The following is a 14,121-nucleotide window of genomic DNA, read 5'->3' as shown; positions in this document are numbered from 1 at the left end:
ACTAGGGTCAACTAGGCGAGCTCACTTGTGAGGAACAGTTGCAAACCCATTTGCGCTAAGGAAATTTGTTCGTTTGCAAGACACAGTAGTGGCGTGCGTGCTCGATAGATAGGTGTTGGGTGGGTGGAGGATGGGTGCGTCAGGCCAGACGTAAATGTTTGATGATTTCTGCGTATGTCAGGAGCGGAGTAAATCTGTCTGAGGCGGTCCTTTCCTCGCTCGTCCTGCGGCGTGAAATTTCTCGCGCGAGTCGTGCGCCGTCTTGTTTCCCTTAACTCCCAGTTCGGCTGGAGTCGAGCCTTGAGCTGCCGGCGACGCCAGCCGCCTCAGCCGAGATGAACTGTTTCCGCGCTTTGGCGCGGAGTGTGCTGAAGGCTGCGTCTCGCTTGCTGCATCGTGGCATGCAGGAAACCATAGCCGGGTATAATTTGTCCATGCGTCTAGGTAGTGCGATACGTGATTTTCCATAGGTTGCTGGTAACTAAAGCGTAACATAAGTTATTGATGAAAATATGTTTCTGTTGTATAAACAAAGACGTTGTCATGGAAACCCAGCTTTCTTTTCGTGTTTTAGGCTAACCCTCAAAGACACTGGGCAGAATTAAGGTATCAGTAACATTCCTCTGAAACATCTTTGTAAAACGATCCCCATTAGCCGAGTTACATCAACACCAAACTGGAATAGCAGCTTCGCATGTGTACGCGTTTTCTAGGTACACAGGAAAAGGCTCGACGGCAGCAGAGCGACTGCCTCTGGGCATCGACCATATCATTAACATTCAATCCCAGTATAACTAACAGTACTACAATGCGTGGCAACCAGACAACCATTGGATTTATGGCTTGCAGCAGCAGGAGTCCACCATCGAAAAAGGCTGTATACTACTGCACAAGGCGTAGTTTTTGCGAGTCTGGTTGCTCTGCACAAGAGGGTTGAGGAAAAAGCGAGCCGCCGAGAATTATTTCGGTGGTGTCATTATTAGGAAATCTCATGCTGATGATAATTATCATGATCTTGATATTTTCTATATTTTGTAAGCATTGTGGTTTACATGCTGTTTTTGAGTGTTGTATGCATGTACTAAATGTGGTTTGCTTTTCATGAGCGCGCTTATATTTTACTTGTCTCGTAAACCCACGCCCTCTTCAATGTTGTATGCTCTGAGAGTACAACAAATAAATAAATAAATAAATAAATAAATAAATAAATAAATAAATAAATAAATAAATAAATAAATAACAAAATAAATAAATAAATACATAAATAAATAACAATTGATAAAATAAAATAAATAAATAGGTACGAGAGAGTCACCTTCTTTGTTAATAAAGGATCCAATAAGCCTGTGAATGCAAATGCTTTAACATACCAGCAATATGCCTGTTCCAATGGGTGAAGCAATCACTCTGTGCTCTTGCCTTATTGGGTAGGGGTAATTATTTCTTTAGACGACACATATCTCGGTTAGCCTCGGGAGTTTTTTTGGCGCAGATTTTTGGCGACCATCTTAGGTGTGTCGTTTTGAACCCATTCTCAGCTCTGTGAAGACCATACACTGCAACAAAATCAGTTTTAGCTTTTCCTCAAAGAACCGAGCCGGAAGGTTTTTCTAACCTAGTAGCAATAGAGACAACGCTCCCACATGCCAAAAGTTTAGTGCAAAGCGAAGCGTAGGCACATTTCCCACGAACAGTGGTGCGTACCGGAGAACCTAGGGTTCTACCTAAAGAATGCAGCTTCGGTGTATTTTTACCAAAACGAAAAGAAAACACGTAGATAAACTGTTTAAAGAGGTGAGAAAACAGCACATCGAAACAGAAAGACAAACCGCTGTCTTTAAAACATGAATGGGTCATCAAACATTGATGTGCTTAATTGTGCCACACAAATTAGCCGCAGTAAGCCTCCCGTAGTGAACGCAATAGAGCATTGCTCTATTCAATTTATTTTTCTACGTTCGTACTGCTTGCCTATCGTTTCAGGGAGGAGAGGGGAGATCGTGGCAGTAGGTGAACTCGACCTTTTTCGTTTTACTGTTTCCTTTTGTCTAGACTACCGTTGGCAGGATTTTAAACTGGTTGCTCTTTTGGTTTTATTTATTTATTTATATATTTCTTTTAAATACTGCCAATCCCTTATCGGAATTCTGCAGAAAGGACCTCCAGAATACCTGCTAGGTGCGATTCTGGAGGTCGTGTGTTCGGATCCCACCCGGCGGGAATTTTTTCACCACTTTCTTCCTGAATCAAAATTCTTCATCTCTTTCTATGACGTAACGCATTCCCCCCTTTGCTTTCGGAGGTTTTCCTGACTGCCAACCCTTATTCTGTATATATATATATTATTATACATATATATATACAGGGTGTCCCAGCTATCATGCACCAAGTTTTAAAAAAAGAGTAATGGCGTAACTCGAAGAAAACCAATTGGATAATGTTTGCAGTACTGTGAAGAAGCGGTGACTAATTTTTTCGTTAATAAGGCTAAACTAATTATTTCTAATTAATTATCTAACTCGATAATTACTGCCCTAATCACTGAAGTGTCAATGAGGCATTTGTAGGTATCGACGAGGGGCATCTAACTGCGGTATTTTCAGCGACGAACTAATTTACTCATTTATTCTGACTGATAAAGAAAACCCGCGAAATATGAAAAATACCATGTGACGGCGCATCCGCGCGCATTGTAAAGCAGCGTACACAAATAAGCTGATTGAAAGCAACTGCTTACGGTGTTACCCAGCCGAAGAGACAGCGCATCACCTTGATAAGGTGCGTGTGCAGATAAGGCACAAACTCGGTGGCGATTTCTTCTTTCTTTCTTTTGTTTATTTCATTCTGGCTAACTCAGAGGCAGCGTGTTTGAGGGCGTTGCTTTACGATGCGCGCGGACGCGCCGTCACGTGGTATTTTTCATATTTCGCGGGTTTTCTTTATCAGTCAGAATAAATGTGTACGTAATTAGTTCGCCGCTGAAAATACCGCAGTTAGATGCCCCTCGTGGGTACCTACAAGTGCCTCATTGACACTTTAGTGATTAGTGCAGTACTTCGCGAGTTAGATAATTAATTACAAATAATTAATTAAGTCTCATTAACGAAAAAAATGCTGTCCGCTTCTCCACAGTGCTGCATATATATATATATATATATATATATATATATATATATATATATATATATATATATATATATATATATATATATATATATATATATATATATATATATATACATATATATATATATTTGTGATATTTTGGGATTGCAAGCTGTAGTTGTATTTGTAAGTTGTGCTTTGCTTCCTCTCTCGCAACTTTCCGTTTTTTCACTTTTTCCCTTGTTAGTCAGGGCTCCTACTCCGGTGCAGCCTTCCAAGATGGATTTTAGGGCCCGCAAAGTTGTCTTCACACTACGTTCCCGCCAAAATTTTGTTTATAAAATTGTACTCGTTTTATGGAAATAAAAACATTTCATTTCAAACCATGAGTTGTTTATTCATAGCAGTTGGGCTGTTTGCTTTGTGAATCGTAAAGGTGTTTTCACTAGCTAGTTGACAACTGCCCCAAATCAGATTAGGTCACATTGTAACATGCAGAGAGCAACAAAACTCATGAACCTTTCCATTCACGTTAAGGTGGATGACCACGGAAGCTTTCTAGCACGCGACATGTGATTGATACGGAGTATAGGGTAAATGTAAGAACAATATTTATTTCCTCCTGATCGTAGATGGCGATAATTTCTAAGATAGACATGCGTGGGCACAACACGCGCGCACGCACGCACGCATGCACACACACATACTTTTATTTTGACAACTGACTTTGCAAATAGTGAATATTAACTGTAATCTGCTGAAAGTGCACATCCAAGTGATCAGATGGTTTAAAATCTAAGTCATTTTTTATCTTGGCAGTGCTGCATATCCTGTTGGGGAGCCGTATACGATCGGGGTCCAAATCATGCTTTAAACGGCGTGCTGCTTTGGTGGTGACCGCTTGTTAATAGCAAACACTACGGATGTCCGTTTTCCAACGCATTACACTATAGAGTGGCTTGCGCTTCAAAGACAATGGTAGCCTCAGTAGCTCTCATCCCCAGACAGCAAAAGTACATGGAACCCTAGCCAGATCAGCCGCACTTAAAAAAACGGGACGGAGCAAGTTTGCCATGACTTATCGGGAGTGAATAGCGGCGGAAAGAGCTAGGACAACGACCGCACATCTTTCACGCGGCCACGCGATGCTAGCCTGTTAAGAATGAAGGATGAATTGACCAGAGTGTAAACACCTTGCTGGCCTCTCTGGCACTTTCACAATCTTAATGCGCGCATGATTGAATTTTATTTAGGAGTACCCTTGTATTTTACTGCTACAATACTTAAACAGCGGCGGAACCCAGTTTCGAAGTGAAATACGCGAGGAAACATACCAAGCCGCTGTGGATAGATACCGGGTTCGCCTGGTGTCACATATTCTTTGACGAATTACGCCAGCAGACGTGGAAATACGCGTGAAACGGCCACAAGCACTTCGTCCGCGAGAGATTTTAGGCTGCGGCCGGCTGCGACTGAGTGTCTGCTGCGGAGCAAGATCGTGCGGCGCCGCCATCTGGCGCCGGGCAAAGGAGTGGAAACACCGGCAGCAGAGGCGCCGGCGGAGAGATTCACAACTGAAGCTATTCTAGTAACGTTGGGCTCGACCAGCCCCTCCTAAGAATACAAGCCCCGAGAGACAAAACATGAATTCACACGCACATTCCAGTAGCTCTTAAATGGCTATAATGGGAAGACAAAATATCATCCAATGAAACTGCAGAGGCCTCCTTAAAAATCTTGATAATGTATACGAGTTACTGCTTGCCAGCCAAACAAGAGTCATGTGCTTACAAGAAACGCATTTAAACAGAAAACATGCCAACGTCCTTAACAACTAAATGGTTTTCAGAAGGGACAGCGATAGCTGCCCAACGTCTTCGGGTGGAGTGGCCATAATTTCTCAAAATTCCTTATCATGTCATCCAGTCGCTCTGAGCACTGTACTAAGGCTGTTGCACTCCCAACGATAATCTTTAGCGGGCTAGTAACAATACGCTCCGTATACATCCCTCCTGATTATCGGCTAACAAGTTCTGATTTCGAAAAACTGATAGATCAGTTACCTAAACCATACATATTATTACGTGAGCTGAGTGCACACAACTCATCCTGGGGCTCTTATCGCACAGATTCCTGGGGTCGCCTCATTAAATCGTTAGGAGCATGCATATTTTACAAGAAACACCCAACATACCATAACATAGCGCACAACCCTTATTCACATCTAGACATGCGATCTTTCAGCCGCTGTGGTTTTAATGTACTTATTCTAACCGTGTGGTTCCTTAGGGCAAGTATTGCACCTTTTGTACACTCCAATGCCTGGAGTAGCCGGCTCCTGTTTGTGTTGGAGCTACACTTTCCAATAAATCATAAATTCTCTCTCTCCTTCAAGAGTAGCGTCCGGTATCGCGAAAAAGCTGCCAGTACGGGTGCGTATTCGCTGTCGCCTTAGAATCTAATCCAGTCGAGTTGAAGAAGTAACCGCGGAGAAGCGTACTTTTTTCGTTATTGCGTCAGTCTGCTTGCGGTCGTGGTGGTGGTGTAGCGTTAAACGGTCTCTGCTGCGGCGTGTCCTGTTCTTTATTTTTTCTTTTTACGTGTGTTTATGGGGAGTGGTTTAATTCGTACACAAAGACTAAATTATGCCGAAGTATCACGTTGTGAGTGCGAAAGAAAACAATTCGCACTCCTCGGTTTAACGAGAGCGAGAGCAAACTTTATTCGCTAGCTCAAGTCCCAGCCACGGAGTTATGAGTCCTCGGAGGAAGGTGGTGTTCCACGGTCGTCCGACGGTGGCGGGAATGGCGCAGGTGCATAAATAGGGTCAATGTAGAGAGCCAAGAGGGATCACAGGGCGGTCCAAAGGTTTTTTGGGGGTGCGGCCCAGCTGTACTACGAGTACCGAATATGACAGTGGAAGCAATTGGTGGAAAGAAACGTTTAAGATGAGGTGGCCCGTACACAGGGCTAGCATGTGTGTTCATTGTGCTGATTTCCACTGCATACCTCCCAGTCCAGACGGCTTGGTGACTTCTGCATGTACTGGAGGAAGAGATCACGGAGGAGATCACCGAGCTGTGGGCGAAAGGACGTTGACCTGATGCCGTACGTCACCTGGGCAGGGGTCAACCGATGCCGTAGCATTTGTACGGTCCACAGAACGCGCGACCGTGTAGTAGGTGTCATGGGTTCGTTCCGGCCGGTGTTGAGTGCGAGGTGCTCAGCGTTTTTTAGCTGCGACTGCATCTCATTCACGCGCCTTGTCCCTCCATACGGCGTTGTGGCTGTCCGTCCACACCCCTACCCCATTCTCCTCGTCGCGCGATCGGCGTTCTCCACCACTCACCCCCTCTCCTCTCGATAGCGAACACTCTTTCGCGAAGGGCATTGGATTGGATTCGATTGGGTTGGCTTGGCTTGGCTTGGCTTGGATTGGATTGGATTTGGATTGGATTGGATTGGATTAACGTGGATTATGTTGGATTGTGTTGCGTCATAGCCACGCCACGTTGCGTCATAGCCGCGGTCGTTCCAGCACCGGCGTTTCGATATTTGGCACGTGCATAGACTTGATGTTCGCTGCAAATTGCGCGGTGGTTTCGTTACTTCACCATCCACTACCCGTACACTTCAGCGACAACAAGGCCGTCATCGCTAACGTTGCGGCGCGTGTTAAATACAGAATGCATCATACGTGTTCCTCACACGTTTCGCGCAATTAGAGAATCAGCCCAACGGAAACACCAAGTGAACACCCCCCCCCCTCCGATGCGTCGCATCTCCACTGGGTTCCCCTCGCGGGAAGGAGGGGTAAGTTTATCTGTGGCTGAATTCATATGCTTTGAGTTGGGGGTTCGGAGAGAATCGGTACGTGCTGCTTGGTTTCCGCTTCCGCCATGTCAAAATGGAGCCGGATAGACCCCCGCTTCATAACGCGACAGACACGGGTTCGATTCCGGCCACGGGAAGCGTTTACCAATGATCGTCCGGGAAAGTCGGCTTTCATGCAGGGCGTATTGGCGTGCAGCGGGATCAGTGTGAACACTAAGGCTTGGCTTTAAAACAGTACGCCATTCTCAGCATTAGGAATAGAACAAAAAATTCTGCAGCCTCCCGCGAAAACGACATGCGCATCTTCGAGGCAAGGCCACCACAGCGGAAGTGAAGATAAAGAATTTTTTGCGGCCTACCCACAAATAAAGCCTGACTTTGGCGGTTGAGTGTGTTTGCTTGACATCCAGTGACGCCGGAACTATATTTTCAGTGGGGGGGCTGAAGCAATTTTTTTTATTTTTTTATGTACTTCGAAATTTTTACGCGATTAAAATCAGAGTTTCGCTAGAAAGAAAAAAATCGACTTCTTTTCTATTAACCACGTGCAAGAATCTTTTTTTACCCACTGGTTATTCTTAACTTTAAATTGTGCTTATTATACGTTCATTGAATAAAAAATAAACGGGATGGGGAAGGGGGAAGAAAGAGAATGTGTTGCGAGTGGCTATCTTAGTCAAGATAGGCCGCGTACTATTAAGCAGAAAATAGAGTGAATTTTCAGTGACCACATATTTATTCGCATTTTACATATTATTTAAGCAACAGAATGTTTGGTACGTTTATACAATGGCGCAGAAAACAAGCGTAATACAAATACAAAAATTGCAATACCACAGTACAAACAGCCACGCTATAATACATACATACAATTGGAAATATTGCACACAAGCATCACACTTATCAGTCAGTGGTGTTATTGCTATAGGGGCTTAGGTGGAACCAAAGGTTGCTGCTATCTCCAAAGTTCTTTGATGCCATCCTGTAAAGTTAGGTCTGTTTCTATTTGTATATTGACGCATATAAAAACATGACATAAAAATAATGGAAATGCAACAATACGAACAAGCACGCTATAATACATGTATGTATAGTCACGGACAAATGAAACGCGACCAGGATAATATAAACCAGAACACATAAATAGCGCGATTTCTCTCCATGCAAGTCACATTGATGTGTGGCCTAATAACAATAACAAAGATGGAAAATGTGGCTTTCAAAATATACCAACAGTGCGCCATTTTTGGACCTCCAAGAACAGCATTTTTCAATTTTGCGTGTTCTTGTTCATAATTTTGTGTTCGCACTTCATGTGACCATGACTGTACATGAATGTCAAAAATGCACAAAAGCAGCAGGCATTTCGGACAGCTAGACGGGACCAAAGGTTGCTACTCGCTCCGCTGTTCTGCTCACAAATTCTTTGATGATGTCCTCTAACCTGAGGGCCGCCGTTCTTTCCTTATGAATGTTCAAAATCAGAAGATGCGACAACCTCTTCTGGGTCATTCGGTTGCGCAAATAAGTTTTTACTCGGCGCAGAGCACTAAAAGAGCGCTCCCCAGAAGCGACCGATGCAGGTGTGGACAGCAAAAGCTGAACATACCGCACGACCTGGTCCATTAGCTCGCGAATGTTTTCCGGTTTGCTTTGCAGCATCTTCAAAATGCCCAGGGATGTGGTGGAATCGGCATCGTGTAGAAGAGTTGGTAGAAGCAGAAACTGCGCCGAGAGTCTGCACAGGTCAAAATCTACTGCATGCACTCCCAAAGACGCCTTTAGCCCATCAGCTGTGAACTGAGTTCCCCTTGCAGCGCTGGCTAAAATGCCTTCCAGTTTTACGAGCTGTAACATGCCCGGCTGCTCAAAACGCCGTTGCGTTTCATTCATAATCCGATCGGCAGCAGCGAAATACTCCTTGCGCAGTGCTGCTTTAACGTCGAGTGTAACTGGCTGAACAGGCCTGTCAGTCGCCTCGTACCGCCTAGGCGGTTTTGCCGGCCTGGACACTCGAGGCTCTTTCAGGCATAGGCGTGCTGCAGTTGTGCTCGTGTGCTGCCACAGCTCCTCAAACGCGGCATCAGAGCGCAGCCGAGAGATCGCCTCGCGGAGAGCCTCTGCAGCCTCTTTTGCACCCGCCGCTCGACATGTTGAGCTCTGGAAAGCCCTTGCCAATTCTTCACAAGGGCCGAAAAAAGCTATGGAGATGTTGATCCCTAACAACGTTTCAAATTTCTGCAAAAGGGTGTAGTAACCCCTGAAAATGGCCTTGCTGCCATCTGTCACTGAACCTGGTGTCTCCAAAAGCTCCTTGAGCGTCTCCTGTACCCTAGCGTAGTTGTCAAGAAACCTTTGCATGGACTTAACTCTAACGGTCCATCGCGTAGGGCAAAGCGGCAGTAAATTGTTTGGCCTGGAACCGTTCTCCAAATCTACTTCGCCCCCTGTAGAAACTACTATGTTGGCGTAAGCACTTTTGCGCTTTTTGGAGTCGAGGATTACGTTGGAAATATCTTTAACAGTGCTAAGAGCGTCTCCAATTATGTCGCAGCTCCTGCTAGCCTCCTGCAGTACAAGATCTAAACAGTGATTACTGCAGTGGACATACAAAGAACGCGGTTCGCAATCGCTAATTCTTTTTTGTACACCCGAAAAACGACCGGACATATTTGCCGCCCCATCAAAGCAGTGGCCACGGACGCAGTGAAAGTCTAGGCCCAGGCGCAAAAGCATGTCCTTGATGGCAGAGTATAGAGTTTCAGCTCTGCTGTCGGGCGCGTTGTACATGCCAATATACTCTTCCCGAAGCTCAAGGGTCTTGCTCTGCACCCACCGCACGCAAAAGGTGAACTGCTCGTCACCATTCACATCCGTTGTTCCATCAGCGATGATACCGTAGAACGGGCTGGATTTCACGTCCTCCACAATCTCTCGCTGTACGGTATGCGCCATAATTTCTATAAGCTCATTCTGCACGTCCCCGCTCACCCATTTGTCCCTCTTAACCATCCACGTCTTAAGGACCGGGACATCCTCTGATCTCTCATGAAGCAAATCGAGAAAATTTCCATCCAGTTTACCTTGTCCTCTAAGAGCTTGCCCTGTGCGGCAGAGATAGCGCACAGAGCTAACTATGACGCGAAGTACTGCCCTGGCATCCTCCTGATGTTTGTTGCATTGCTGCGAAAGGAGACTCAAAACAGGAATGCCTCTCTGGTATGACAAGTTTAGGCTCACGGAGTCAACGTGAAATTGGCTCTTTTCGTGCGATTTGAACCTTTCGATAGCCTTTTTCCAGTTGTTAAAACCAGTCTTAACAAAAGCTCGCTCCACATTTCTAGTGTTGTCCCCTTTTTTCTTGAAATGTCGACGGCACTCTTGACAAAAGACTAAGTCGCTCTTGCTTTGGTAGGACAGCCAAGAAAATCGCTCAAACCAGCCACGTTGACATGATCTACCTCCTTGGTTTTTTGGGAACCTGTAGTTTTTTGCCGGAAGTGACGGATGGTCGTTCAGCGCTGACTCGTCCTCGCTTGAACTCTCTCTCGAATTCTTGAAGGCGAGCGATTGCAGATTGCTCATTTCGTCCGAGCTGGTTGCTTCTTCCGTCCGGCTAGCAGGCCGCGATGTTTGGGCTTGTACAAATGAAATAAAAGGCATTCATTGCTTCTTCTGTTCCTATTCGGTTTTTAAATCAAGTTTACACTATTTTCCCTAGCCTATGTCTAACAAAAAAGTATTATTGGCATAACCGATAGGCATGACCTTAATTTGGATATACTGAAACTACTTACCCGCTGAGCAATCAGTCGACAGTGGTGACAGGTCCGGAGGACGGGCGCTGTCGTCAGGTAATGGTTGTGCAACAACGGCGTTCGTGTTGTCGGTACGGGATGGACCAATTTCTGCAAAATTCGCACCGTCCTTAACTGTCTCAAAATGCCACTTTTAAAATGCAAAAATGTATCAATGAAATATCAATTATTACCATCATGGCCTGTGCCTTGCTCTGCGCGATGACACTGTAGGCTGGGTCTTTCAGAAGAAATATCTGGTAGCGACAGAGAAAAGCGTAGAAGCAAAGAGAATTGTTGAACGGAGGCATTCACACAAAGAGAACTCGTGATTATATACAAAAATCTGTGCATTATTATACCTTGACAATCTCTGCTTCCAAGGCATGCACGCTTTGGAGCTGGTAGAAAGAAACCACTGATCTTTCTTTGGGAGCCGGGCATTGCGTGAGGGCTGGGATCAAATAAAAGAGCCGTTAGTTGACGCTGCCCACACCTAACACACGTCGGCATGATCAATGCCCCAGTTCGTTTGGTTTTGTTGCACTAACAGTGCAACATGGATCGAGCTGAACAAAACTCAGCGTTGATAGACCTCTGTCCTGTTTCTTTTTCTGTTTTGAACAGTTTGTGACCAGTACGAAAGAAAATATAGAGGCCAAATATTTTATTGTATAGAAAAGCGGTGATCCGTAATCCGAGGGCTATATCAATTTGAATAATGGGAACTTAAATTGCATTTGTATTAGGAAATGTCGAGCAGCATGTGGCTGTTATAATATGAGAGCTAGGAAGTATTTTTAATTCGGTAATTCGGGTTCGGGATATTTTATGGCCTATTTAAAAAAATCTGAAAGACAGCCCAAAGGCCCCGAGACCCCCCAAGTGGTGGCTGTCATAGACGTCGACATAGAAACGTTATTTAATGTTTGCAAATAGAAACATTCGTAGCTTGACATTGCTCCCCTCCCCCCGCCCGATTACGAGGTCAGCAGCTACATAGTTGTAATACCACATGAGAAAACGTATTAAAAACATTAACATAAAAACACATATGTGAGAAAATCACGGGATGCTTCGGTGACAAACCAAACTGTTAAAGTTCTCCCACTCGGAGAAAAGAAAATGGCGTACAACAGTGAAATCATAAATAATTCAAGCAAAGCTATTCACATCAGAGAAAAACCAAAATTTGCATGCTACAAACACCTATACAACACCTGCATGGGAGATGTACAACTCGCAAGCAATGGAAACGGAAAAAAATAAGAAAGGTGGTAAAGTTAAAAACAAACGCTACATTAGCGACAATGGCGCTCAAACACTACGCTATACATACAAATCAAGCCCATCTTTGAATGTAAGTCGATTTCCACTGCTCATCCAAAGTTTCGGGACAATGTTTTGCATCAAGTGGTCGTCATAATTTGTTCTAGTGGGACGGAGAGTCTAATAATCAGGTCGTCTCGTGTTGTAGGAATGCTCTTTAACGGTTAGGTTGGACATAGTACAAATAGAAAACGTTTCCCTTATTCTTTCAGCAACCCACGCCTTCCATAAACGGTAATTATAGTAATTGTTCGTGTTGACTAAACCAAACTATTTGAACAAAGATCTAGTTGGCTTGTCTGCTGCAACGTTGGGTATAAATCGAACAGCTTTATTTTGCACCTAGATATTGTAGGAATATTTGTAACCGTTGTTGGGCCCCAAACAAGAAAACAACAGTTTAAGTACGACAGGAACAGCCAATAATAAATGAGTAGCTTTGTATTCGTCCGCAATAGGTCACTATTTTTGTAAAGCAATCTCGTTACTCTCGACAGTTTGTTGACAACTTGGTCAACGTGCAATTCCCAAAGCATGTGTTCCCAAACTACTCCTAAGATTTTTAAAGCTGGCTACAATCTCTACAGGACACGCATTTAAAACTAAATATTGGTTTTTATTGACATATTCACCTTTTGCACCAAAAATAACTGCCTTAGATTTTTCAGTGTTATTCTTGAACCCACTGCAACAAGCCCATACGGCTAATTTTTCAACGACCTCATTACCTCGTTGGAGTAATCTCTCGCTAGCCTCTTCTGCGATAAACAAACTCCTGTCGTCGGCGTAAATTACGAACTTCACTGACGGGTCTATCTGCACAATGTCATTAATATAAATATGAAATAAGAGCAGTCCTAGAATACTGCCCTGGGGAACACCAGAACATGTTTCCTGAATATCCGACTTGCAATTGTATTATTGTCACAAACTGGGAACGATGACTAAATTATAATGTAATAAGGCTGAAAGCCATACCTCGAATAGCATAGAATTCCAGTTCATGTGCAAGAAGATTACGATCAAGATTTACGATCAAAAGGAAACAGTCTTCTTTTTCTACATCAAGCGTAAATATCAAATCGTCAAAAGAAATAAAAACAAACATCAAGTAAAATTCATGACCTAGCTAAATAACGTTCGACTTTCTTACCGGGTACCAGCAATGCTCTTTAATGAGAACTTTATATCATAACTTCTTTTCGTTCTCCGTTCACGTCCATCAAGGTATTAGCGCGGATGCATCTTGCTTCTAAAAGCCTACAGTATCTCACCGATCTTTATGTAGTAAACTCGGTCTAAAAGTACTGCCAAAGCCGTTACATGCTGATTGGAGGAAGTAGAACATCAGATCAGAACAGGCTGTCGCGTCTCAAGAATTAAGGGCAACATGTGGATAAATTCATAAGAACGTCCTTTCCAACGCCTAAATGGAAAATGACGACTATTTTGCTCACAAACTGCGCCAACGGGCCTAGTGAATTTGTAGCGTAGCGTGTATAAGTGACTGATTGTCTATGTCCAAAAAAGGAAGACTAAACAGGCCTACCGAACTGATAATAATTGTAAAGGACGGTACATACCGTAGCGAGCGCAGTCTGCCGGTCCGGTAGTAGGGCCGGTCGCCGTCGTGCCTCCTGTGCGAAGGACTAGTGCAGCTTCGCACAAGCTGAACTTGCTTATTTAAACACCTTGTGACCCGTCGCAGGGCCTTTTAATCTGCCCATCGTTTCGTGGTTTCCAACGTCAGAAAGTCTCCGCAAACAATGCTGTCCCATCGGAAAAGTGACAGGTCCCCTCTCTGCTGCACCACCCTCAAAAGAGGGACACGCCTTGGGCGCACTGCAAGACTGCATACCCACAACAAACTTACGCTCAATGCCCTTGCCGGTTAGAAAAAAACGCAGGAAATAGGTGAGGAAGGGGGGGACACACTGCAGCACCTTACAGGATGTTCAACGCCGCCGCGGCATCGTTCGCGCTATTTTCGCGCTATTCTTTAAAGCTAAAGGACCTGGCCCACGTGCGAGCCCTTCCGCCGCCACAATACGCATGC

The 14,121-nt window shown here is 44.5% G+C and overlaps 1 protein-coding gene across 2 annotated transcripts; it reads right to left on the bottom strand.

Moving 5' to 3' along the window:
* Positions 1-7,695: 7,695 nt before the first annotated feature.
* LOC144138705 (zinc finger MYM-type protein 1-like) lies at positions 7,696-13,760 on the bottom strand. Of its 2 annotated transcripts, XM_077671109.1 has the most exons (5): positions 13,649-13,760; positions 11,099-11,190; positions 10,931-10,993; positions 10,737-10,847; positions 7,696-10,577 (listed from the first exon to the last, which is right to left on the bottom strand). In XM_077671109.1, exons 2-5 carry the CDS (start codon positions 11,178-11,180, stop codon positions 8,314-8,316), a joined length of 2,520 nt encoding a protein of 839 aa, XP_077527235.1. In that variant the 5' UTR covers positions 11,181-11,190; positions 13,649-13,760; the 3' UTR covers positions 7,696-8,313. The 2 variants fall into 2 exon arrangements, with proteins under 2 accessions (XP_077527235.1, XP_077527234.1); XM_077671108.1 differs by lacking the exon at positions 13,649-13,760 and having other exon boundaries at positions 11,099-11,945.
* Positions 13,761-14,121: the final 361 nt, after the last annotated feature.

The sequence above is a fragment of the Haemaphysalis longicornis genome, unplaced genomic scaffold (genome assembly GCF_048455015.1).
Source record: "Haemaphysalis longicornis isolate Haplotype H1 unplaced genomic scaffold, Haemaphysalis longicornis Haplotype H1 scaffold_5, whole genome shotgun sequence".
Classification (NCBI taxonomy): domain Eukaryota; kingdom Metazoa; phylum Arthropoda; class Arachnida; order Ixodida; family Ixodidae; genus Haemaphysalis; species Haemaphysalis longicornis.
This window is presented reverse-complemented; position numbering and strand designations above follow the sequence as displayed.